Source organism: Phyllostomus hastatus, unplaced genomic scaffold (assembly GCF_019186645.2).
Source record: "Phyllostomus hastatus isolate PE091 unplaced genomic scaffold, TTU_PhHast_1.1 phas_scaffold_1066, whole genome shotgun sequence".
Lineage (NCBI taxonomy): Eukaryota > Metazoa > Chordata > Mammalia > Chiroptera > Phyllostomidae > Phyllostomus > Phyllostomus hastatus.
Genome location: NW_025334004.1, coordinates 12,145,477 through 12,170,772, shown reverse-complemented (window position 1 = coordinate 12,170,772; position 25,296 = coordinate 12,145,477). Strand labels below are relative to the sequence as shown.

The window sequence follows — 25,296 nt, the reverse complement described above, 5'->3', positions numbered from 1 at the left end:
CAGCAGTTCCCGCCAGCCACCTCTCTCTCCTTAGCCTGGTGGCCCTAAAAAGTCAATGAGGCAGCCTCCGGGACACACTCACCGCTCCGCTCCGCCCCTCAGTACTGGGACGCCGAGGAACAATTGCCTCAGCGGTGGGAGCACGCTCCGCCAATCAACCACAGCCCCCGCCTTCATCTTCGCAGGAGTATATTGCATTGGTCGTATCAGTCCTCCTTGGATTGGCTAGTAACATCTCCTCCTCTTGTTCGTTGTGCGTCAGAAGCTCGCAATTGGTTAGCTGCGTTGCCAAGCTCCGGACGCAGCTCGACGATTGGAGGTCTTGGGCCACCCCGCCGGCTAGGTGAAGGTGAGAGTCTCCTCCAGCCAGCGCCTGTAGACTGAACCGAGTGGCTTAAGAATCACGGAGGGGACTCCTGGCTAACTCCAGCTCTCTCGCCATGGCGCCTCCGTCAGTGTTTGCAGAGGTTCCTCAGGCTCAGCCTGTCCTTGTGTTTAAGCTCACTGCCGACTTCCGAGAGGATCCGGACCCCCGCAAGGTCAACCTGGGAGTTGGAGGTAAAGATGCAGTGCCCAGAAGTGTGCCGCCTGGGGAGCGAAGCGAACCCTAGTCGGGCCGTGGGGGCTGTGGGAGACGCCGAGGCCCAGCTTGGCGCTGGGGTGGTCCGGAGAGGGGGCGAGATCCTCGAGGCTTAGTTCAACCTGCCCTTTTTACAGGGTATAAGAGTCCCTGGAAAAGGGAGGTGTATCCAAGGTCACACAGAACAGGTGTGGCCGCCAGGACACAAACTGTTTTTCCAATCCCCCATTCTATGTTCTTTACACTACATCCTTTATCTTTGTAAGAAATGGGACGACCTGAAATTTTAAGGTGAGGGAGGAAGATAGGAAGACTAATGGGTTTGCAGTCCTGGTTGATGGGAAGTGGATAAAAGAATTAAGCCCTAGGGAGCTCTGTTCTGAGTCGGTATATATTTGAATGACTACTAAATATCAATCAGGTACTTTACCAAGGCTTGTGGGGGAAGGCCGAGGCTTGGTTTTGTTCTCAAGCAGTTTAAAATCAGTAGATGTGAAGTGAGATAATAGAGATCAAAAATGCTTCTGTGACAGGTTAATCCTTCCTGGGGGAACCTGGGAAAAAATGTTCTGGCTCTGAAATGTGGAAGGAATTCGTAGAGATGTGGGGAAAGAGTGGAAAGACTGGACATCAGAAGGTCATTTTCCACGCAACCTTGTCTTTCTTGCTTGCTTGTATTTCTTGGACCTTGGACAGCTCAGAGCTTGGGCCTGTTTTCCTCTTCTGCCTAGAAAAAGATTTGGACTGAAGTGCTTCTGAAATTCCTTTAATTCTAATTTTCTCTGATGAATTTGTTATTGTTATCACCGTCGTTTGGATGTTTAAACTCCACAGACACTTTCTTGACCACGTACAGAGAGCAACCTGGAAGAACATGAGTAGGGTGATATGTTATGCTAGAGAACTGACTTAGAGTAAAGGGACTAAAAATTTTGAAAAGAGAAAATTGAACTCTTTCGTAGCAGAGTGTGGCAAGAAGGGAGGAGGTTCAAAATCAGGCTTCCCACTGTGGCTGTCTGTGTCTGTACATAGGACCTGTTAAAAACTCCACCAAGGGTTATGGGGGAGGAATGAAAAAAAAAAGCCATTAGAAAATGATGGTTTTTTAAAGCTGATAATTTGTTGAAGGTGGGAAATGGGTACATATAATGGGTACCTTATTATCTTATTTTTGCAATCTTGTATATGTTTGAAATTTCCCAAAATAAAGCATTTTTAAATCAATACTACATGGTTTCACCCACAGAGGGAAAGTGATATTTTTAGCAGGCAGCAGAGTGGAAGAATATTGAAAGATTTCCTTAAATTGAATTGGAGTGAGTACCATTCAAGCTCCTATTTAAATCCAGTCCAAAACTTCCAAGTATTTCCTTAGGGCCAGATATATAGTGAAGAACTAATATTGATGTTGATCTAAATGTATCTTTCTAAAACCTCAGATTTCATTGGCTCAGTTACCTTTGGACCATCTTACAGAGTTTTTGTGAGAATTAGTTACATTTGAAGTGCTCAGAACAATTTCTGGCACATATGTAGGAGTTATGTAAGAATTAGCTATTACTATTATTGTTTTGACATTTTGGGGGGTGGGTCACATAAAAAAAAGTTAACTAAAAATTTTCAGCTCCAGAGCTGCAAAGTGAAAAAGTTTCTGACATTGGTTCAGGAATCCAGTGCTCATGCCAGAAGTGATTAGCTCAGGCACATACTCTGTATCTCAGAAGTTCACTTCAACTGTGACAGTTCCTTTGTCATGTTTTCCAGGAACTCCACCTCCTTATTATGAGCAAACGATTTGTGCATTTAATCTCATTAATGGTTACAGTGACTGTAGGGTTGTTACTGTTTTAGAGGTAAGGAAACTAAAGCCCAGACTGATGAAGCAGTTTGCCTCGGGTTATACGGCCATGGGTGGTGTAGAGCTGGGATTCCAGGCTAGGTCTCTCACGCTCCTGGGTCTCTGCCCCCTCCTCTGTTTTGGGTACCTTCAGGTGCTCCAGAGGTAGCCAATACACTATAGTGGGAAGAGCCAGGAGACCTGGATACAGGTCCAGTGATGTGACTGAGGGTGGGTTATGTAACAGATTCGGTTGTTTAAATGAGGAGCCAGGATGTGTATGCCCTTTCTCTAAAATTCTACTCTAAGATTCACTAGCACGTTACCGGAATGTAGAATAGGATAATAATGTTACTGACTGGCCTTTTCCGTTGACTGAGGATTAAATGGATAATTATTGTGAAATATGATATGTAAATGAAAAGTTATATAAATATTATTTTTGATGATCATTGTGACCTATCTTTTTTGTGGATGGCAGGTGCTTGGTAAGGGTCTAAATAGAGTAGAATAAGAGGTCTCTTTCCAACTTTTTTATATCCTAGCTCTATACACATCTCACAGTCAATTTTTTGTGAAGGAAATGTAATTAATCACTGACTTTGGGGAAGATACTCTTTTTCCCTCCAAGTTAAGATAAAGCCCAATGGAGGTTATCCAACTCAAGGTCTAGTGATGTTGGGCATGTTTAAAATAAATTGCAACTTGCAGATCTTTCCTCAGAGAGTTTCTCATTGCTGTAACTATTTGCATAACTTCCTTGTAGTTAGAGCAGAGCATCATATTTCCCACTGTTGTGTATGGTGCTCGCTGATTTGACAGTTCTAGTACTTCTCAGAGGTTCAGACAAATGGCTTTAAAGGCCAGGGAGCCATGGGGTCTAGCTTTGTGCAGCCTGAAGCAATACATTTCTTCATAAACCCCATTCATTTATCACATAAACAGCTTTCTCTCGTTCCAAACTGTGCTTACTTTAATATTTGTTGCTTTTAATCTGGGTTCTGGCATCTTCAGATAAAATTGTTTGGGAGATGTACTATATCAGGTTTTTGAGTACCCCTGGCCCTCCCCCCAGGACCCTAGTTGGAGAAGGGCATTAGAGGCTTACCTGCGTGGGCTTTTGGATGGGGAAGGGTGAGGGAAAGGGGAAATCTTAGGAGGAGGAGAGGATGGTGGTTTCATCATTTAAATCTCTACCTTGTTCCTTTTCTTCTGGAAAGCAAGACTGCTGGACTCACCTGAAACCTGGGTGACTTTTTTGAAAAGGCCTGTACCCAAGGGCACTGGCGCCTGAAGGTGGGAGCATGCTGCTGAAAAGGTCGCTCACACAGTCCTCTGGGATCTGTGTGCTTTGGGCTTTTTCTAGACATCTCTTTCTCTTAAAAAAAAATCACACGGATCCATGAACTTAATAGTTTGACTTAATAGTAGGACTCTTACAGTCCTTATGATCTTGGGCACATTATTTAACTTTTCTGGTCTCAGTTTCTAGATCCCCGAAATAGGGATCACAATATCTATTTTGTGAGTTGGTATGAGAATTGAGAGTAAAAAAAAAAAGGAAAGCATTTAGCACAGTGCCTTGTATGTATTGTACTAAGTATTCAGTAAATCCTGGTTATACAATGGCTTTGGCTACTGTCGATGTCTGTAGTTATGAAGACTTTCTTTCCATCCTGGATTTCTTCTTTGAACACCAGGCCCAGTTTGCTGGACCTATCCTAAAACCACCTGAAATTCAACATGTTTAAAACAACTAATTATTTTCACCTTCCCCTCAATCTTTTCTTTTTTCTTCCCCTTATGTTCTATGTTTTGGTTGCCCCCACCCCCCCCAGCACCAGTCATTACCCAGATGAGAGAGAGACTTTGGAATCATCAGGTGCCCTTTCCTGGGTCCCATGTCTGTTTACTTGGTCACTAACATGTCTTTTCTGCCTCGTAAATCTTTTTGTTTTAATTATCTTGCCTTTTCTTTATCTCTGCTGCTGCTGCCTTAATGAAAGACTTCATTATTTTTCTTTGGGTTTATTGCAGTAATGTCCTGACTTAACTATCTGCCTCTGTCTTCCTCTCTAGTTTATTTTCTATCATGTCACTCAAGTGATCCTATTAAAATGTACAGCTGTCCATGTCACTCCTTTGCTTAAATGCTTTCACTGACTTGTGCAGTGAAGTTCCTTCTAGGAGAGACTCCAAGACTCTTGGAGCCACTCCTTTCTATTTCTCCGTGGATCTTACGTGTCAGCCGTGAACATGCAGAGCCTCCAAAACCTCATCTCTTCAAGCCTTCAGGACCTTGCACAGGTGTTCCCTCTGCCTGGAATGCTCTTCTTTCCTTGTTTCTTTTTTCCTTTCTCTTTTTAAAAAGATTGTATTATTTTTAGGGAGAGGGGAAGGGAGGGAGAAAGAGAAGGAGAGAAACATCAATGTGTGGCTGCCTCTTGCACACCCCCAGCTGGGGAATGAGCCCAAAACCCAGGCATGTGCCCCAACTGGGAACCGAACCAGCAACCCTTTGGTTTGGAGGCCAGTGCCCAGTCCACTGAGCCACACCAGCCAGGGCCCTTTTTTCTTTTAAATCCTTCCACACTTACTTCATTGTCTGTAAAATCTTCCCTGATCCCTCACAGGAGAATTAAGGACTCTCTGCTCTATGTTTCCTGGCAGGCATTGTCTTATCTTATCTTGCCCATCTCTCTATTGCTACTTCTAGCCAGTGCCCGGTGCATGGTAGATTTAGTAAGTCTTTGTGAAATGAATGAGTGAATGAAAAAAATGAATGAGAAGCTCATGGGTCTAGAAACAAATAAAATCCCTCTGGAGAGCAGGGATAGTGTTGGTAATGCTGGACCTCGTTGCTCCAATCACCCAAGAGGAATCTGCCTCTACCTCATTAGGCCAGTGAGGCGAGGCATTGGGAATACATCTGGAACTGAAACTGGGAAGTGCAGCAGGAAGGGGGAGGTATAAATCGGCCAATTTATCTTTTGTCACAGTGGAGACACACTACCTCCTTGACACAAGCATTTCTTAGAGTTGCACAGAGTGTACAGTACTGGTAAGAACAGTAATACTGTGGCTTTTTCTTTGTCTTTCATATTTTATTCCGTTAGAATACATGATTTACAAATGACATTATCATAAATATAATATATATAGCACAATTACATATATAACCTCCAAACACAGATGTAAGGCATAACAGAACTGGTTTTTCTATTAATTCCCAAGCTCTTGTATATCTAAATAGTATTCTTTCTGGGTAGTGCAGTCCATATATACTGCTATTGCTCAAAGATGTCTGAAAACTCCATGGCCTAGATTCACACGGGAGATCATGTCTTTATAATTCTGCATTAATATTATCCAGTTTATTCATCCACCTGCTTTGCTAGACATGATAGAAGTACAATTGCCAAAAATTAAATTTACCTCCAGTGAAGTGAAGATTTGGCACCATTGAGGATATTCAAAATAATGAGATGTCACCTCTAAAAACAGTTGCAAAAGGGACAACTCTTACTTAGAAGTATGTAGTTATTTTTATATCTCTTTAAAAAACCAGACCAGATCCCACCTGATAAGGTAGGATAAACTTTTTGAACTTGTTGAGAGGGAGTTAGTTTGGTGAGCCGGAGGGTATAATATAATGTATGACAGCAGTGGAGTTAGGGCCATCTACACAGAGACTGTTGGTTGTTTAATGGCTGTGTCAGTCCACAGCACTGTCCACATTTTTATTACTAGCTTGATATGCTTGTCATATTTGCAGATGACACATTCCTGTAGGGTAGAGTTAGTTGATAGAAAACAGATGCAAAACCAAAATGATCTTATAAAAAGTCTCATTAGTTGTATAATGTGATTTGGTAATTTTGCATCTAGAAATTTTTTTCTAAAGAAACATTCATGAATATGTGTAAAGATATAAGAACATTCACCACAATGTTTATAACAACAAATAACCTAAAGCAACACAAATAGTTAATAAATTATACATATAAAGTAGTATTGTCTAGCCACTAAAATTATGTTGTAAATAGCTCATATATATATATATATATATATATATCTGAAAAAATGCCCAATTGCATCTATAATAGGAGAAATGCAAATTAAAACTACTCTGAGATTCTGTTTGCAGCTTCGTATTGGCAAAAAATCACTCGGTGAGGCTGTGGGGAAGCAGTCTTATACGTTGATGATAGGAACGTAAACTGATAAAATCCTGATGGAGGCCAGTTTAGATTTCTGTCAAAACCCACAAATACACATACTTCTCAGCTCACTCTTCCATTTTCAACCGTGCATCTAACAGATATATTTGCATGCATGTAAGATGATGTGTGTACAAGGTTGTTCACTGAAGTTTTATAATAGCCAAAAATTGGAAACAAATGTTCATCAACAAGAGACTGGCAAAATAAATTCTGCTACATTCAACAGTTTTGCAGCTGTAAGAAAGAACAAAGACATTGTATGCACAGATAGAAAAAGATCTTCAAGTGGAAAAAGCAAGGAACCAGTGTGTAATGTGCTCTATGTTACCTTTTGTGTACAAGGCAGGGGGTCATAGCTGTATTTGCTTGTGTGTGCATAGGGAACTTCTGGAAGGCTACAAAAAGAAATTAGGAACAGTTGTTATTTATGGAGGGAGAGTACCTGGAACCAGGTAGATGGATGATAAAGATGGGATGAGGACATGTGAATATGTCACCTATTAGAAGAACAGTTAATGGTGATTAAAGATACTCATATATTTAATAAGTGAGAAAAAGCATTTTGAAAATTCTTTATACAATCTGATCCATATTTTATAAAAGAATTTACTCATGTAAAATAAAACTTAGAAGGTTGTACACCAAAATTTTCATACTCCTTATCTCTAAGTGCTGGGATTACATGTTAATCATGTTTACCTTTCTGGGCTCTTCTAAACTTTCTACAATCAACATGTGTTTTTCAGTAAACAATATCAACCACCCTACAAAGTGACTTTTTAAAAAAGGGGATTAATATTGGGCAGAAATCAACCAGATAAAACTTAATCAGCTCTGTGGCTGCCACAGCTCCCATGAAAAAGCTTGTGGCAAAGAGGGGCAAAAAAAAAAGAAGCAGGTTCTGAAGTTCACCCTCAATTACACCCACTCAGTAGAAGGTGGAATCATGGATGCTGCCAATTTTGAACTGTTCCTTTATGAGAGAAAAAGTGAACGGAAAAGCTGGGAACCTTGGGGTGGAGGGATTGTGACCACTGAAAGAAGCAAGAGTAAGATCACTGTAACTTCTGAGGTGCCTTTTTCCAAAAGGTATTTGAAATATCTCACCAAAAAATATTTGAAGAAGAATAGTATCCACGATTCGTTGCGTGTAGTTGCTAACAGCAAAGAGAGTTAAGAATTGCCACTACTTCCAGATAAAACAGGATGAAGGAGAGGCGGAAGATGAGGACTAAAACTCATTTATCTGATACATTTTGTACAAGCTCTTGAATAAAACGTAGGAACCAAAAAAAAAAAAAAGAACCCCAAAAAACCTTAATCAGAACTACTCTAAAATTTTCAGCGTCAAAGTCACTTGCAAAAGTATAGGCATTTGGATACCTAAACATTTCAGCAGAGGGCAAATGGCCTCAGTCAGGAATTCTATTTGGAGAAATCACTGGCTTGGGCGCGAGCCAGAGCAGCTGCCCTCTAAAGCTATAATCCCAAAATAATCATAGGGTAGTATAGGGAAGAAAGAACGGTGATGGGATAACCCAAAGTGGACAAAAAATACTTTTAGTGTAGAAGTGCTTAGAAATTTGCCTGTAAGCAAGGTTAAATGTTATGAAATAGATGCATTTCGATCAATAAAAGTGTGAAGCACAGGAAGTGGGAGGAACTGTTAAGATGGTAAACACGGAATGATGTCAGAACACAGAGAGGACACAGGTGCGTTTCAGTGGGTTGTTGGTGATTGTGTAACCTGTTGGAATCTAGTCACAGGGTGTTTGTCACTTGTCCCATTTGTGTTCTCATAGGACAAGAAGAAGGTGTGGGCCTCCTCCCAAACCCCCACCCCCTTCTCCATGTTTATGTTTGAAGGTGCTGCATTCATCTGAAGTATCATAGCCCTTTTCTGGAAATCTCTTGGGAAGATGCAGAAGGAAGCAGGTTACTGAGCCAATGGCCATAGAGAGAGACCTCAGTGCACTAGCAGTACTGACACAGCATTTGTTAGATGTACTGTTTTAGTTTGCTGAGTGCTGTCACATGCGTTCTCTCACTCGATCAGGCTCTGATGTCCCAGTTTTGTTTTAGCATTCTAGTTTTTGGTGGTCATGTATTTTAGAACTGTAAGTTTCATAAGGATGGGAACCATGTCTGTCCTGCTTGCCCAGCACCAAGTTCTAGTGCCTGGTCCAAAGCGGGTAGGCAGCAAGTGACTGAACTTAAGTTTTCCTCACAGGTCTGTTTTCATCAGATGGTGGTAGAACTTTTCCTGTTCACAGTTCCAAACTCTTATTTGGACGAAGTCTCAGACAATTCGCTTATACAACTCTTTCCTCCTTTGCAGCTTATCGCACAGATGACTCCCAGCCCTGGGTTTTGCCTGTCGTGAGGAAGGTGGAACAGAAGATAGCTAACGACAGTAGCCTAAACCACGAGTATTTGCCGATCCTGGGCCTACCGGAGTTCCGGGCTCTCGCTTCCCGCCTTGTCCTTGGGGAGAGCAGCCCAGCTCTCCAGGAGAAGCGGGTGAGTTTTGGATGAGGTTGTATATTTTCTCTTCAGCAACAGTGAAGATAATAAAAGGGTGAAAATTCAAGTTGTAAAATGTTAGGTGTTATGTCTATTGAACTGTCAGTGAATAAGAGTTTAAGTAGTGTGACCTCAGGAATCTGACAGTGCAAATAACGTGCTTATGTGTAAAGCACAGCCTCTTCATTTGTTCACTTTTGCGCAACTGATGATCAGATTTCAGCTGCTGAATTTGAAGCAGCCAGAGGAAATGCCAAGACAAGGGAACTTAAGGGAATGATGGAGAGACCAGGGTCTGGATTCAGCTCTGCCACTCTTTTTGACCGTGGGAAATCAGTTATCTTTCCAGCCCCTGTGTCTCATCTACATGCTCCTGAAGGACTAGTTTGTGGTTCATGGTTTCATAAGGAGCATTTGCATAAGGGATCACTCAAGGGGCCTCCAAATTCCCCTGAGATTTTATGCAGAATTCTGTGTGTTCGCGTATTTCTGAGGAGAAGATTCATAACTTTTATCAGATTTTCTAAAGGAGTCTGTGACCCCCAAAATTCAAGAGCCACTAGTCTATATGTTCTCTGAAGTTCCTGTCAGTTCTAATAATCTTTCATTCTTCCAGCCTTGATCTCAGTGTCTCATTCAGGTGCTTTCTGGCGTATAGTCTCTCTATAACTGGTGACACATGGAAGACACACTTGGAAGCAGCCAGTGAGAGAGGCTCTATGTGGCAGAAAGTGGTATTGTGGAGATTTTTAGTGTCGTAAGGATTCAGAGTAGAGGGAGGCTGGTAATGGCCAAAGATGAGACTTCAGCTAAACCGTGGGGAAAGAGGCCAGCACACAGGTTTTCAATGCTGACTGCACATTCGTATCACCTGGGGAATTAAAAAAAAAAACATACTGGCCCTGGCTGGCGTAGCTCAGTGAGTGGATTGAGTGTGGGCTGCGAACCAAAGTGTCGCAGATTCAATTCCCAGCCAGGGTACATGCCTGGGTTGCAGGCCATAACCCCCAGCAACCGCACATTGATGTTTCTTTCTCTCTCTCTATCTCCCTCCCTTCCCTCTCTAAAAATAAATAAATAAATGAAATATTAAAACAAAACAAAACAAAACATACTGATGGCCAGACCCCATACCAGACCAGCTAAATCACAATCTTGGAGGGTACCACCATCCTCCCCTTTCATGACCTTTCCCTGTCAATCCCCTTCCCTTCATGGGCATTTTTTTTATCCTTATCTAAGGACGTGCTTATTGATTTTAGAGAAAGGGGAAGGGAAGGAGAGAGATGGGGAGAGGAACATCGATGCAAGAGAGAAAAAACATTGGTTACTTCTAGTAGGCACCCAGACTGGAAATGAACCTGCAACCTATGCATGTGTCCTGACCAGGAATTGAGCCTATGACCTTTTGGTTTATGGGACGATGCTCTAACCAACAGCCACACTGGCAAGGTCATGGGCACGGGCAATTTTTAATAGCCTTCCAGGTGGTTCCAAAGTATATATAGTAGGGTTGGGAACCACAGGGTACAGAGGAAAAGTACCCAATATTTGTCTGAATTGGTGGGAGTCCAGGGCCAGAATAAGAGGTAAGCAGGCCTAGGTATAAAGAGACCTATCTGATTGGAGCTGGGAGCACGATGGATAGATCAGGCAGGCTGGTTTTGGCAGCCAGGGCAGGGAAGCCACCTGAAGGTTTGAGTAGAGGAGTTACCCAATACAGGTGTTTGAAGAAGATAAACTTGGCTGGATGATTAGGAAGGGGAAGAACTCAGGTTTTTGGAATAGTCTGGTTAGGTATTATGCAATTTAAGCCAGCGGCCTTTATTGCTTCTCTGGGCCGTTGTGTAGTGCGGCCCTCATGTGTGGAAGAGATCACATCTTGGAGTCGCCTGATTTGCCCCCACATGCTATTACCCATATGTCCTGATAGACAGGACAGCGGGGTCAAGTGAAGGTTACACAGGAGCACATCCTTATGTGTATCAGGAGGCAGGGAGGCTCAGTGAAGGTCTTGGAACTCAGGTCAGTAATTAGGCAAGTAATTGACTTAATTAGGCTTTTGTCTGGATTGACATGGGAGACTGATACTTGCTTCAAGGAACTGAAGGGGAATACGGTAGAAATGGCAGAGTTTAGAGATCGTGGGCCACACTGGGAAATCGCTCTGACAATCCACTGTTTCCACAGCGGGAGAGGAGTGTCCTGATGAACTTGAAAGTGGGGAACTTGGGCAACTGGGAGTTATTTTCTATAGTTGGCATTCTGTTGACAAATGAAAATGGCGTTTCTGTGTTGGGGAACTTCTTCCTGTAAGACTGTGCATTCTTATACATTTATTAACTGTGTTGGCTGATTCTTGTTCCTTTGCCCAATGCCCCCCATTTTTGACCACTTAATGCTGTAAGACTTGGGGCTGTTGCTTGTGGAATGTAGTCTTTCCTCTTAGTCTTGTTCATCCTTTGTTGTTTTTGGTCATAGAACAAATTTAAATGGCAGTCTGTAAATATTTGAAGATTTTTGCAGGGAGGAATGGCACTGTATGGCCCTAGGAATCAGTTATGCTGAGCTCAGCCTTTGCTCTGTCCGAAGATGTCTTCACCACCCCCAGGCTCCTGTGTCAGGTCGGCCCACCACCACCTCATTTGGATTCTTTTACTGGCCTCCTGCCTTTAGTCTCTTCTCTATTCTAGTATATTCTGCATAGTGCAGCTAGAATTATCTTCCGTAGCAAAACAACCCCCAAAAGCTAATCATGTCAGCTGCCCCTCATGCACAATACTTCTCCATTATTTACAAGGTAAAATCCAGACTTTGAACTGTGCGAGCAGCGTATTTATAGCTGTTCATTCATCCTGTTTTTCCAGTTATTCACACCTTTCTCCCCTTTCCCCCATGGAGTCCTGTCATTCAAGAGCCTTTGTCTCAGGTGTTCTCTGCTGTGAATGCCTCCCTCACCTCTTGAAAGCCCCAGTTGCCACCTCCAGGCTATTCAAGGCCTGCGTAAGTCTTACCTCCATGCTGAATCCTTCGCTCTTCCAGGCAGAGCTGGTTGTTGGAGTCTGAGTTATCGTAGGACTTTGTTCACAGCTTGGGAATGACAGTACTTACTGTGCTTACTAATTTTATGAGTATAATTAGTTGTATAATTTTAATTTTATAAGCCTGTTTCTCGCAGTAGGCCATAGCTTCCCTGGGGCAGGGAGGCTGGCTTGCTTATTTATCTTGCAAATCTTCACCAATCTTTATCTCCTAGGCTGGCCCCTCAGAAATTTTCAGATGTTTGAATTTACTCATTTATGCAGTCAGCAGATGAGTGCTCGCCGCCAGGGGTAGGCACTGGTCCAGGTGCTGGAGTACAGCAGTGATGCAAACACCCCACACCCCCTGTCCTGGCTTACAGTTTTGTGGAGAGAAACCGACTATAAACATAATAAATAAGAACATGATGTCATGCATTAAAAGATGATAAATGCTATAAAAATAGAGCGGGGGAAGCATAGTTAGAGTCTGAGGGTAGGAGTGAGGGTGGATACAGTTTTAACTAGGGTGGTCATGGTGGAATAGAAATGACATTTGGGCAAAGACTTGAGGAGAGGAGGCATAAATGAAAGAAGGAAGGAACCCGAAAGCAGTAGTTGTCTTCCCGTAGATTTTTCTTCTCAGGGTTTAATATGACCAGGTCTGACAACCACTTGAGAAGACCTGTTTTTTAGACTCCTCACTGCCTTTTACTGCTTTTCCATCTTCAGACCAGAGGATCCAGACAAAAATGTCCATTTTTCATCTCCTGGGTGATACTGTTTCAGCGTCTGGAGTTACTGAGCCCCTATAGGTAGGAGGGCATGTGGGTCCATGGTGACACTCCAGGCGACTGGGAGCCGTGGGGCTTTGGCTGTGGCGCTCATCCTCTCATCACTGTCTCTCTCTCCATCTGGTTGTGCCCATGTTTATTTAGTCCCATGAGCCAGATACTGTGTGAATTGCTGTGGTCACCCAGATCAGTGCAATATGACCTTGACTGCAAGCAGTCTTCTACTTGGCCGTCCTGCCCCTCACAGTGAAGTTACCACATCAGTAGTTTGTGATCCAGACAGATGTTCTAGAGTCCAGCAGGGATTTCTTGAGTAGTGTGACTAAGTCCAAAGTACGGATGATCTACTGACATTGCCTTGCAATAAGGCTTACTGGATTTCTCTTCGTTCTGGATCTCCCTGTTTAGCCACTCAGCTAGTTGCCTGGCTTCTTGAGAAGTATGTGCTTATTTCCTTTGATATTATGATTTTCCTTCATCCCAAATACAGAACTTTCTTGGGTCCTAGAGCAATTTGCCAAAAATCAGTTGACAGAGTGACCAAATTGGTACATTATTGATCCACTGTAAATTTGTTTCTGTTAATGCAGATGTAGTTTAGAGCAATTTGTATATCACTGAAGGCATCCATTGTTTTTATATATATAATATATAAATATATAAATATAAAAAATATATAAAATATATATATAAATATATATATTTTTTAGGGAGTGCTAGGTTCTTGAGAATTTGATTTATTAAGTGTTATATACATCATGAATATCAAGGATCAGTTCATGTTAGTGAAGTGGGTGTATTTCCTCCAAACACATTTTCAATCATCTGTTGACTTTCTGACTTCTTTTAGTTAATGAATTTGCTTTCTGGACTGGGAGAGGAAGGGTGGAATTAAAAGCTGAGCATAGGAAAGAAAAATCATTCCTGGAAACATTTTTTCTGACAGCCACACACACCTGTTGCCTATCAATGATAACTTAAAACCTTGTTTTAGGGAGACCTTGCTCATTTGTATAGGAACTGTCAACATTCCAGAATTACTTACATGTTTGAAATGTGAAATAATGAATAAAGTTGACATTCAGCTTAGCTAGGTACAAATCCATGAAAAATAAACACACATGTAGGTTACATTACCTTGATAGAGATTTGCATTAAAGAATCCAGATAGATCACAATTGTGGAAGCAAAACCTTTTACATAATGGGAAGGGACCCATGCTCGGTCAGGATCACTGAAGAACAGGGAAGTTAGTCTGCTGGAGCTGACCGGCACCGACAGTTTCGCTGAGTCCACTGCTCCTGCTCTCTGCAGTGTACAGCTGTGCTCAGTTTCGCATTTCCTTGAATCTCAACTCTGCTTCTGTTTCTTCTTTCAGTATCCTTTCACAGATGTGAACATCTCTGAATATAAATAGGACAGTGAGGAATGATAGTGGTGATAGGTATCATTGCCTTGCTTATGGCTTAAAGGAGCTTTCTGCTAATGATTCATTGTTCATCGTGAGGCTTACTTATTCATTATGACTGAATGGATGATTTTTCCAGTTATTTTCAGGAGGTATGCATTGTTTTCTGTCTTCCTGAGCATTTATATCAGAAATGGCTATGTTGTCTTTCTCATCTGTTTATGATGATCATTCAGATTTTTTTCTGTTTAGCAGCATGCAAAATTTTATAATGTATTTCTTAATAATCATGTATTCATGGGATGATTCTCACTTGATCAGAGGGCTAGTTTTAAATGTACTTCTGAATTCTTACTGTTCATTAATGTTTATTTGGAAAGTTAGTATTCATGAAAGAGCTAAGCCTCTCCCTTTTTTCTATTTCTGTTTTTGTCATCTTTAAGCATCAGTGTTATGTTAGTTTTTTAAAAAAGATTTTGGAGGCTTTTCTTCTTTACCTAGGATTTCATTTTTACCTTTTTATTGTGGAAAATTTCAAATACATACAAAATGGACAAAACAGTGTGATGAGCAAACCTCCACGCACCCACTGTCTACCTTCAGCAATGATCTGTGTTTGGTCAGTCTTATATACCTCCCACCCCCCTGCCGAAGCTGAATTATTTTACAGCAGATCCCAGACATCATAATATATTTTGAAGATTATTTTAAAATTTTACAAATAATATATGAATACATTCTCCTTATTTTTAAAAGACAATTCACAGGTTGGGCCACAGTCCCTTGGACCACTATTGCCATAGCCTAGGCCCCTCCCAGAGGTTGCCACTGTTACTAGATTGGTGCGTGCCCTTCCCTTTATTTAGACAGGCTTTCTCGTGTGTTTTTTTCCTTTCTCCTTAACCCTGTAAACATAGTAAGCAGCATGTAATTTATGCTATTTCTGTACTAACTAAGTTATGCTGAAACCTTGTTATCATTGTGAAAGAGCAGAATCAAAGACACGGAGGCAGAGCAGCATGAGCACAGCATAGGGACTGCAGGGAGAAGGCCTGGACGGATGTCCAGCTCTGCCACTCCCCTGCTGTGTAACCCACTTCTCTGAATCAGTTTCCTCACGTAAATTGTGGCTATAGGACTTACTTAATGGGACTGTATGAGGACCAAATGGGAATGTATGTGAAGGTATTTTGTAAATGGTAACATTTAGGATTTTTATTATTCTTCATGTGAGGTCATATTAAGATGAGATGAAGCTCAGGGAGAAGAAAGTAGTTTTCACAATGTCACCTTTGTTTTGTTAGAACATATTTCTAAGGATTAATAAACCTGCATTCTAGAAGGACAAAGGAGTATTCCAAGTGGTGTCAGTAGCAAGCGGCACACATTATTTTCCAGGCTTCTGCGGGGAAGGCAGTTTTGATCTTGGGTTAGGTGTCTTCTAGGGCACACTCAAATGTGCCTAGGTGTGTCCTCTACCTCTGTACTCAGAAGGGAAGCTCCCCTAAGAGTCAGACTTCAGACTTCCTGGGGTGAAGAGCCCTGCTGCTCGCTTAGCTGGTAACTTTGAGCAAGGAGCCGCACTCCTCGGCCTCAGTTTCCTCATTTGTAAACATGGGCAAATAACAGTATCTTCTCCATGTAGCTGTGAGGTTGGATGGGATAGCACCTTTAAAGAGCTTAGCACAGAGAAGACACACAGTGAGTGCTCATCATTGCCATATTTTTTACAATATTTTCTGACCTCACTATCAGCAACCAGTGACCCTGCTTCTTTTATTTCAGGTGGGAGGTGTGCAGTGTTTGGGGGGAACAGGTGCAATTCGAATTGGAGCCGATTTCTTATCACGATGGTACAACGGAACAAACAACAAGGACACACCTGTCTATGTATCCTCACCAACCTGGGGTGAGTTCTTTAGGAGTATCATACTTTAGGTGTATCGGGAGGAGAAACAGAAAGGCCAGAGGCAAGTATCCTCATGCCTCTCACTGCTGATCTAGAAATGTAACCCAGCCCGGGATCAGCTGACATTTGGGAATGGCTTGAGCAGTGGATTATGGCAGGATGTGAGTAAGAGGTTGCTCAGATTCATATTAGGAGTACTTCCCCCTGAGAGTCTTGGTAGACTTGTGTTTTCGAGTATGTTGAAACTTCCCAGAGGAGGCATAAAATGTAGGTACAGGCAGTTCCTGTATCTACATTGGGATATACGTTTATATGAATAAGACTGGTTAAACTTGTTTTTGGTTACAATCATTTTTTCAGATCTTAACCCCTCACCTCACTGTTGCGCAGTGGATATTACAGGGCCCTGCACGTTGACTTACGTCCTTTCCAGTTACACCTCCTTGCGTTTGTAAAAGCGTTTCATGTTTTACCCTTTTGCTTGCAGAGAATCATAATGCTGTGTTTACTGCTGCTGGATTTAAAGATATTCGGTCCTATCACTATTGGGATGCAACGAAGAGAGGACTTGACCTCCAGGGTTTCCTCAATGATCTGGAGGTGGGTCATGAGATGAAAAAGTAAACAGAATCCAATCGTGTCGGGGGAGCAGGGAAAACGTTTTGGGTCAGTTAATAAGTGAGAGAGTCTGAGAGATCCTATCCAAACCAGACCATGATTTCTGAAGTGGCACATAAGGATGGAATATGTCGCCCTTGACCAGTGTGCCGCTGACTCTGTTTCTCCACACTCTGGCTAGTGTCAGAGCTGACATGGCTTCCTTCTCCTCAGAATGCTCCTGAGTTTTCCATCTTTGTCCTCCATGCCTGTGCACACAACCCGACTGGCACTGACCCAACCCCAGAGCAGTGGAAGCAGATCGCCTCCGTCATGAAGGTAACTGCCTTTTTAGGGCATCTCTTAAAAAGTGCAGTGTATTAACATTTAATGTATTCAAAAGCCATACCTATTTACTGTAGACTTTGTAAATGGAGGAAAGTCTGAAAAAGAAAATACATATTAACTGTAAATCCTATTACCCAAAGAAAGCTACTGTTAATATTTTGGTGCAGGTGTAAGTTGTTGTTGTTGTTTTTTTAAGTGTAGTTATACATATAAGTGTATCTATTTTACAAAGATGGGATCATTTTGTCTGTACTGTTTTATAACATACCCTGTCCTTCATTTGAGCTCCTGCGCACGTCACTAACTGTTTTGTAGCGTTGTTTTCTGTGCAAGGTGGTATCACATCAGGGACTGACTAAATCAGCTGATGGACATTGAGAGCTCAGGTTTCTTGCTCTTATGAACAGTTATGTAAACTCCATTGTATTATTTCTTCAGGATAACTTTCTAGACTGGAATTTCTACCTTAAAGTATATGTATGTTCTTCTTAATGTGCTTAAAGAGTACTTACTGAGAAACAGTTATGTGATCAGCAGCATGGCGATACATTAGGGAACAAAGCAGGGATGGTCCCTGCCCTCAGAGAACATACTCATCCTGTTTGGGGAGACAGCTGAGTACTGTGAGACAGCTGTGTTCGCTGGGTGCAGGGAGACACATAGCCCTGACTTTAGGAAGAGTGTGTGTGGTCGGGGGTGGGGGGCAGAGTGTGTCGGGAGGGATGGTAGTGGCAGAAGTCTTCCTGGAAGAAGTGGTTGCCATGTTGAGACTTCAAGGACGAGGACAGGCTGGGACTGGAGGGGGCAGGAGTGTTCCCTACAAGGGGAAGAGCATGGCCAAAGCCCAAGATGCAGAGATCATGTCCCATTTAAGGAAGCGAAAATGATTCCTGGCTTAGATTCCTAGAGAGTTGGGGGAGTGTGAGTCATGAAGCTGGAGAGGTGAATGGAGACCAGAGCCTGGGCTGAGGCACTGGACTTCATTCTGAGGGCATTGGGGAGCCACTGAAAATCTTTGATGTCATGGAGTGACATGATCGGATGTACATTGTCTTCAAGTCACCTTGGCTGCATGGCAGGGAGTGGATCAGAGGGAGTCAAGATTAGACAGGCTGGGAGAGCAGGTAGGAGGCAGTTGCTCTAACCCAGGTAGGAGGTGATAGGGACCTGAGCTAAGTAGGTGGCAGTGACAGCCATGAAAGGATTCTAGAGCTCTCAGGAGACAGGAGTGCTAGGACTTGGAGGACGAGTGGATGTGAGGGATGAGCTGCAGAGGCAGGAGTGGAGGATGCACCCTGGCCTCTGGCTTCAATGGTTTGGGGCAAAGGGGTGGTGTCCACATAGAGAGTGAGCCCAGTAGCAGGATCAAGTTCAGCGTGGGGAGCCATATGAGGAGACTGGAGTAATTAGAATAGAAAGCATGCAGTCTTCTTGGTCTTTCAGTATGCAGTAGAATAGCCTGAGGTTGTCAAGAGGCCCTGGGGATACCAAGCTGACATTTGACTAAGCTTATCACACCAGGAATTCACGGGAAAGAATCCACCAACATAGGACAGACACTACCTCCATGCCTCAAAAAATAGGCCCTGGGACAATATATGAATACTTCAAAAATACAAGCTTTACTGAAATTGTTAGATTTGGGGATTGGTATTTAGTTGAACAGAGAAACAGATTTAAAGTGGTGGTTGGATGCAGAAAAAAGAGAAATAGGTGAAGTAGAGAGTGTTAGAAATTCTTTCTAGGCACCAGTTGGGGAAGGAAAGCCTGCGTCTGAGGTTGGTTCCAGAAGGATTTCCCTCCCTGACTCACTTTCCTTCCTTGCAGCGCCGGTTTCTGTTTCCCTTCTTTGACTCGGCCTATCAGGGCTTCGCGTCTGGAGACCTAGAGAAAGACGCCTGGGCCATTCGCTATTTTGTGTCTGAAGGATTCGAGCTCTTCTGTGCCCAGTCCTTCTCCAAGAACTTTGGGCTCTACAGTGAGTCTTCTCCTGAGTTACAGACCTGTCCAGCCCACCCTGCCCTCATCGGGGCCCCCCAGGCTGATTCTTATCCCTGTTTCTAGATGAGCGTGTGGGGAATCTGACTGTGGTTGCAAAAGAACCTGATAGCGTCCAGCGGGTCCTTTCCCAGATGGAGAAGATTGTGCGAATTACTTGGTCTAATCCACCTGCTCAGGGAGCGAGGATTGTGGCCACTACCCTCTCTGACCCTGCGCTCTTTAAGGAATGGTAAGGGGCTCACAGCCTGATGGGCAAGGGGTGGGAGTGCAGAACAGTAGTTGTCCCATTACATTCAGCTGTCTGTCCCTTTTATCTTGGCAGAGGCAGGACACAATTACTTTAGCCTTTTTGAGTCTCAGATATTTCTATAAAATAGGGATGCCACCTACTCTCACATGTGTAATACAACACATGTGCCTAACAAGCACCGGGGATCTAGGAAGAAACACTAGATGAATGCCAGTTTCCCCCATTCTCCCACTAAGGCTCATCCCCTTAAAGTTGGGAAACAGGTAGGAATTCCAGCTTCAACTTACTGTGGCTCCTCAGTAACTTGAATTTGGGGCTCCTCATTCTCCTTCTTCCTTTTTTTTTTAGATTTTTAAAAAATATTTTATTTATTTATTTTTAGAGAGAGGAGAAGGGAGGGAGAAAGAGGGAGAGAAACATCAATGTGTGGTTGCGTCTTGTGTGTCCCCAACTGGGGACCCAGCCCACAACCCAGGCATATGCCCTAACTGGGAATTGAACCTTCGGCCCTTTGGTTCATAGGCCAGTGCTCAATCCACTGAGCCACACCAGCCAGGGCTTGGGGCTCCTGCTTCTTAACAACTTTACATATATTTTATCTTATTTTGAAATAGAGTAATTTTTACATAGTAGCTGTGTCTGAAATCTTTACTTAATTAGGCCTGATAAAATATATCATTCTGTCTAGATCAGCACCTAGGTGAAGTCTAAGTTAAAACATAGGAGGTGTTACAGCTAGTATGCCTGAGACCAGCATTGAATTCCAACAGTGAATATAGTCCTTTCCTTCGGCCTGGTGATGCTCTCTCTCTGGCCTGCTTATCCAGGCATCCAGGCATCCATGTACCATAGCAGGCAGGCCTGATCCCACTTGCAGCTTATAGATTAAATTGTTGTTTTTAAACCTCCACGTTTTCATGTACAGTCTCTCCTATCTGTATTGGTATTTATGTTACTGTCCACTCAGGACCGGCAATGTAAAGACAATGGCTGACCGGATTCTGACCATGAGATCTGAACTCAAGGCACGATTAGAAGCTCTTAAGACCCCTGGAACCTGGAACCACATCACTGATCAAATTGGAATGTTCAGCTTCACCGGGTTGAACCGTAAGTGGCCCCCACCCCTATGAATGCTCACTATTAGCTATTAGACACAGTGCTCCTTCCTCTCAGTCAGTGTCCTGGGGCTCGGATCCATTGGTTGCTGCCGAATTGGCTTGGCCCAGTACAAGTTAGGTTTCTCAGTGTGCCCCATCCACCTCCTGAACTTCTTGGGTCGCAGAAGAGTATTGCTGTGGTCTGTCCTGCCTCCCGTAACTCAGATATTTTCATTTTTGTAGGCAGGGAAGTGGCTTAGAGCCAGCTGGTCAGTAACAGGGTTTATACGTTGGAGCCTCGATTTATGAAAGTTCTCTCATAAATTCTCGGGTACTTTTTAACCCTTCCTTAATTCTAAGTATGAATATTATATATGATTATTCAGGTACCTAATTTCTTAACAGGTCTTTGCTGGTCTCTAGGCATTGCCCTCAAAAAAAATTTTCAAAGTTCTTTCCATTTCATAAATAAGAAATTGGTAGTTGGAATTAAATGACGATTGAATGTCCAGTGGGCAGCCATGTATGATCTTGGTCAGCTGTCAGTAAGGCCTATTGCAACTGCTTGTCCTTCCCAACGATAGAGGGCTCATTCACTTAATAAGTTATTCCCAAGCACCTACTGGCTTCCCAAGCTCTAGTGTCATGGTGCGGTGTGCTTACCTTGGGTAGTAAGTGGGATGTCAGAGGTGCTCGGAAGTATTATAAACCAGGGCCATCAGAATGCTTGTTTGAAATGAGCTCAGAAAAAGCCAAAGGAAATAAATATAAAAACAAGAAAGGTAGTAAAGATAGTATGCTGAAGACCCCTTGAAATACTTTGGGGCAAAGTGAGAGGCTACCCAGGAAAGTAAAGGGACAGCTTAGTTAGCCACAGTTGTCCTCATGGTTCTGGAATGGGGGATTAGTGCACATGAATGCATAAAATAATCCTTCTTCAATTTTAAAAATACTACGTGTGATAGAAATGGTTTTAATAGTAATATTCTAAAAGCTCACAAGATGGGGATATCTCCCCATAAAACATCAGCTTCACATACCTCCTGTGTCATCCCACTCTCCAGAGTAGGAAATCAGTTTTATTACGGATTGAAGAATGGTGAGAATAGACCTGTGCTTGTAACACAAAAGTTATATTTTTAGCATCTGGTACCATTTACCTTGTATAAAAATAGCATGTTTTTCCCTCTCCCAACACTTTATTAGGGAAAATTTTAAACATACTGAAAAGCTGGAGGAATTTGTGCAGTGAACCCCACATACCCACCACCTGGTATCTACAATTCTCATGTTATGACATGTCCTCTATTACATTTTATTCATCAGAACAGGGGCTTTCCACCTGTAGTCCATGGGTGTGCTTTAGGAGACCTGTGGAGCCTCTGAAATGATATTTCAAAAATTGTGTATGTGTATATTGGCCATTTTCCTAGGGTAGGAGTCCATAACTCTTACTAGATTCTCAACTGTAGTGTTCCCCTCCCCCACAAAAGTATTGCAGTTTCATTTTTATTTAAAAAATCAGGATGAGACACCTGTAACCACATCTGCTTTTGGGGCATAGGATTTACAAATAGTGGTTTGCCTGTGGCTGCATTGCTGTGTGAGGTTAGGCTTTATTTTCTTGGATGACTCTAATTTACACAGCCAAAGCTCTGACAGCCACTTATGAAGGTCCCTTTGTTTGGAGGGGCCCATGGGTAGCCCAGAGTAGAGGGTCCAGATTTTTTCTACTTCCATATGGAGGTAGCAAATTGTCGTGGCTAAGAACTCAGAATCAAGGGTGACACTGCCTGCCTTAAAATCCCAGATGCACCACTGGCTAGCTGTGTGACCTTGAGAAGGTCACTCAACTCCCCTCTGCGACATCTGTAAAATGGGGATGAGAAGGTTATAATCAAGATGAACTGAGTTACATATAAAGAAAGTGCTTAGAACACTGCCTGGCACATTAGTGTTTGCTCCTCTGATTATGATGATTTTATTACCATCTTAGCTTGGGCTGCTATAACAAAATATAGACTGGGTCACTTAAACCACAGAAATTTATTTCTCATAGTTTTGGAAGTTGGGAAGTCTGAGATGAGGGTGCCCGCTCAGTCAGGTCCTGGTGGGGGTTCTCCTCCTTACCCAGAGGTGGCTGTGTTCTTGCTTTATTCTCACACGATGGCGAGAGAGAGTGTGCTGCCTTCAGTCTCTTATAAGGGCACTACTCCCATCATGGGGCCCCACCCTCATGACCTCATTCAAAACTAATTACCTGCCAAAGGTAATTGGCCCCACCTCCCAATACTGTCACACTGGGGGTTCAGCTTTCAACGTGAATTTTGGAGGGATACAAACATTCAGTCCATGACAATTATTATTATCCCATTCCCTTAAATTGATGGTGTCTTAAGGGTACAAATAAGACAAAAATCAGCTGAAATTCTCTCATGGCTTTGCAATAAAGCAAAAAAGCTCTAGAGGTTGTGGCACAAAGGAAGTGCTGCCGGTCCCTTCCTATTTTATCCACGAGAATTTCTGCAAACACTTGGGAGAGCACTCCTGCTTATGTTTGAATGAGAGAGCTGAGAAGTACCAGGTCTGAGAGGCATCTGCAGTGTTTCAGCCCGTGGGTTCACGCCTGCAGTGTTTATCCAGCTCCTCTCAAGCATAGGCCTGTACAATGGACTGTGAAAAGGAAATGTCAGCCCTGGCTCATGTAGCTCAGTGGATTGAGTGCGGGCTGCGAACCAAAATGTCACAGGTTCGATTTCCAGTCAGAGCACATGCCTGGGTTGCAGGCCATGGCCCCCAGCAACCGCACATTGATGTTTCTCTCTCTCTCTTTCTCCCTCCCTTCCCTCTCTAAAAATAAATATATAAATAAAATCTTAAAAAAAAAGAAAGAAAAGGGAATGTCAAAGGGAGGTTGCTGCTCGGTGGTTAGGGATAAGCAAATACAGGATAAGGGAAAGATGAAGGAAGCACAACATAACCCGTTTTTCCTATCAATGGTATGCTCTTAAGTCTGAGGGTTGTTTCAGTTGATAGGGTGTCCTGGTGAATGGGGTGTGCAAGATTGGGTTGGGAGATAGTCCCAGATTAAAATTCCCGAGGAGGAGCAATATTGAACTTTCTGGGGATTAGAAAGTTAGCTAATAAGCCTAGTTTCCAGAGCCGATTGAGCATATTTCCCTGTGTACCAACTGGGCAAAATAATTCCTTGTTTTGCTTCTCAATGCTATGGGGGAAAGAAGGAAAACGATTTGTCATGGAATCAGTGGACCTCCTTGGCTTAAAGGATTTCTACCATGATTACATCTCTCTTTCGATTTTCAACAGCCAAGCAGGTTGAATATCTGGTCAGTGAAAAGCACATCTATCTGCTGCCAAGTGGTCGGATCAACATGTGTGGCGTAACCAGCAAAAATATAGATTACGTGGCCACCTCCATCCATGAAGCAGTCACCAAAATCCAGTGAAAAAGCAACGACGACACCAGCACCACCAAAGCGGTCCTGTCACGTGTGTCCCCTGCCTGCACAAACCTAGTTGTATACATCATGGATTAATTAGACTTTTGCGGGACTGAAAGTCTGCTCTGGAGGGGTGGCCTCTGCCTAAACTGGTTCCACGTGAAGGGAACATCCGTTGAAAAGAAACGTGGGCCTGGGATGAGAGCCCTTTTGGAGGCCAGAGCAAACGAAGCTTTCTATTTAAGAATAAAACGGTACTTTTGATCATGAGGCGTAGCTATCTTGCCCCCTCACTAGAAACAGGAGTCTTGCTGTGTTGCTTGTGTGCTTCTGTGTGTTGCCTGACTCTATAAAGTCTAGTCCCAAAGTTCAAGTTGTCTGAAGAGCCACATGTGATTGTGGGTGTTGTTTGTCATTAAAACTCATCATCTCTACCTGGAGTGTGTGTCTCCCTGCTCTTTCCGCATGGTTGTGTCCCTGGCCCCAAGCTTTAGTTCTTCAGGGCAGCCAAAGTAAGAAATAAATATATTTACATCATGCACACGTGCACACATTTAACTGAAATGTCACAAACCAGTATTTGCCCTTCTACGTGCAATGCATTCTGGTTATTTTCTAGTCCATTCCCTTCTGTTGTGTTCCATTTCACTAAAGAAATAAAAGTGCTGATTGAGAACCCGTGGAATTGGTTTTGTGACCCACTAATGGGTTGTAACCCATGGATTAAAATGGGTGCTGGAGAAGGATGTATGTGTTAGCTGCTGGCAGCAGGCTTCTCTTCAGTGAACGCGCCGCTCCACAGCTCTTGCCGGTTACCTGGGTTTGTCCTACAGAGACCAGTTGTCTTCTTGTATCACTCAAGACCCTGGACGTCACGGATTCATAGAAGGGTTGACAACCCTCAGGGTGATTCTGGATCACAGTCCCGCCCAGTGCAGTCGAGCACCTCCTGATCTGTTAGAGCCACTTCAGCACAGATCACATTATCCAGAGTCCGAGGGACCTTACCCCTGATGGTTCTGTAGAATTGGAGTCCTGAGTGTGAAAATAGTGAATGATAATCCTTGTTTTAACAGGATCTGCCCCTTTCTAGGATACCTTTGAGTTGTTAGAAAATCATACAGTCTTTAGGGATAATTGGGGTCTTCAAAGTCAACGACAGCTTCTCTCCCCAAGTGTTATAGTCTCTTCCATGCTGACCCCCGGGGACGGGGGTGGTGGTGGTGGATTCTTTTAACACTTGGT

At 43.1% G+C, this 25,296-nt stretch overlaps 1 protein-coding gene and 1 pseudogene across 1 annotated transcript; both read left to right on the top strand.

Moving 5' to 3' along the window:
• The first annotated feature begins 331 nt into the window (after positions 1-331).
• GOT1 (glutamic-oxaloacetic transaminase 1) lies at positions 332-24,485 on the top strand. The gene is made up of 9 exons (XM_045854483.1): positions 332-558; positions 8,979-9,160; positions 16,171-16,294; positions 16,782-16,894; positions 17,126-17,230; positions 19,067-19,217; positions 19,304-19,469; positions 20,458-20,600; positions 23,918-24,485. Exons 1-9 carry the CDS (start codon positions 441-443, stop codon positions 24,055-24,057), a joined length of 1,242 nt encoding a protein of 413 aa, XP_045710439.1. The 5' UTR covers positions 332-440; the 3' UTR covers positions 24,058-24,485.
• LOC123828978 lies at positions 7,131-7,875 on the top strand (annotated as a pseudogene).
• Positions 24,486-25,296: the final 811 nt, after the last annotated feature.

What these genes read in the sequence shown, in the direction of transcription:
- GOT1 (XM_045854483.1), top strand. Translation starts at nt 441, where the DNA reads ATGGCGCCTCCGTCAGTGTTTGCAGAGGTTCCTCAGGCTCAGCCTGTC. An exon ending in CAGCTCTCCAGGAGAAGCGG is followed by an intron (nt 9,161 to 16,170) that starts GTGAGTTTTGGA and finishes CTTTTATTTCAG; the next exon opens with GTGGGAGGTGTGCAGTGTTT. An exon ending in TGTATCCTCACCAACCTGGG is followed by an intron (nt 16,295 to 16,781) that starts GTGAGTTCTTTA and finishes TTTTGCTTGCAG; the next exon opens with AGAATCATAATGCTGTGTTT.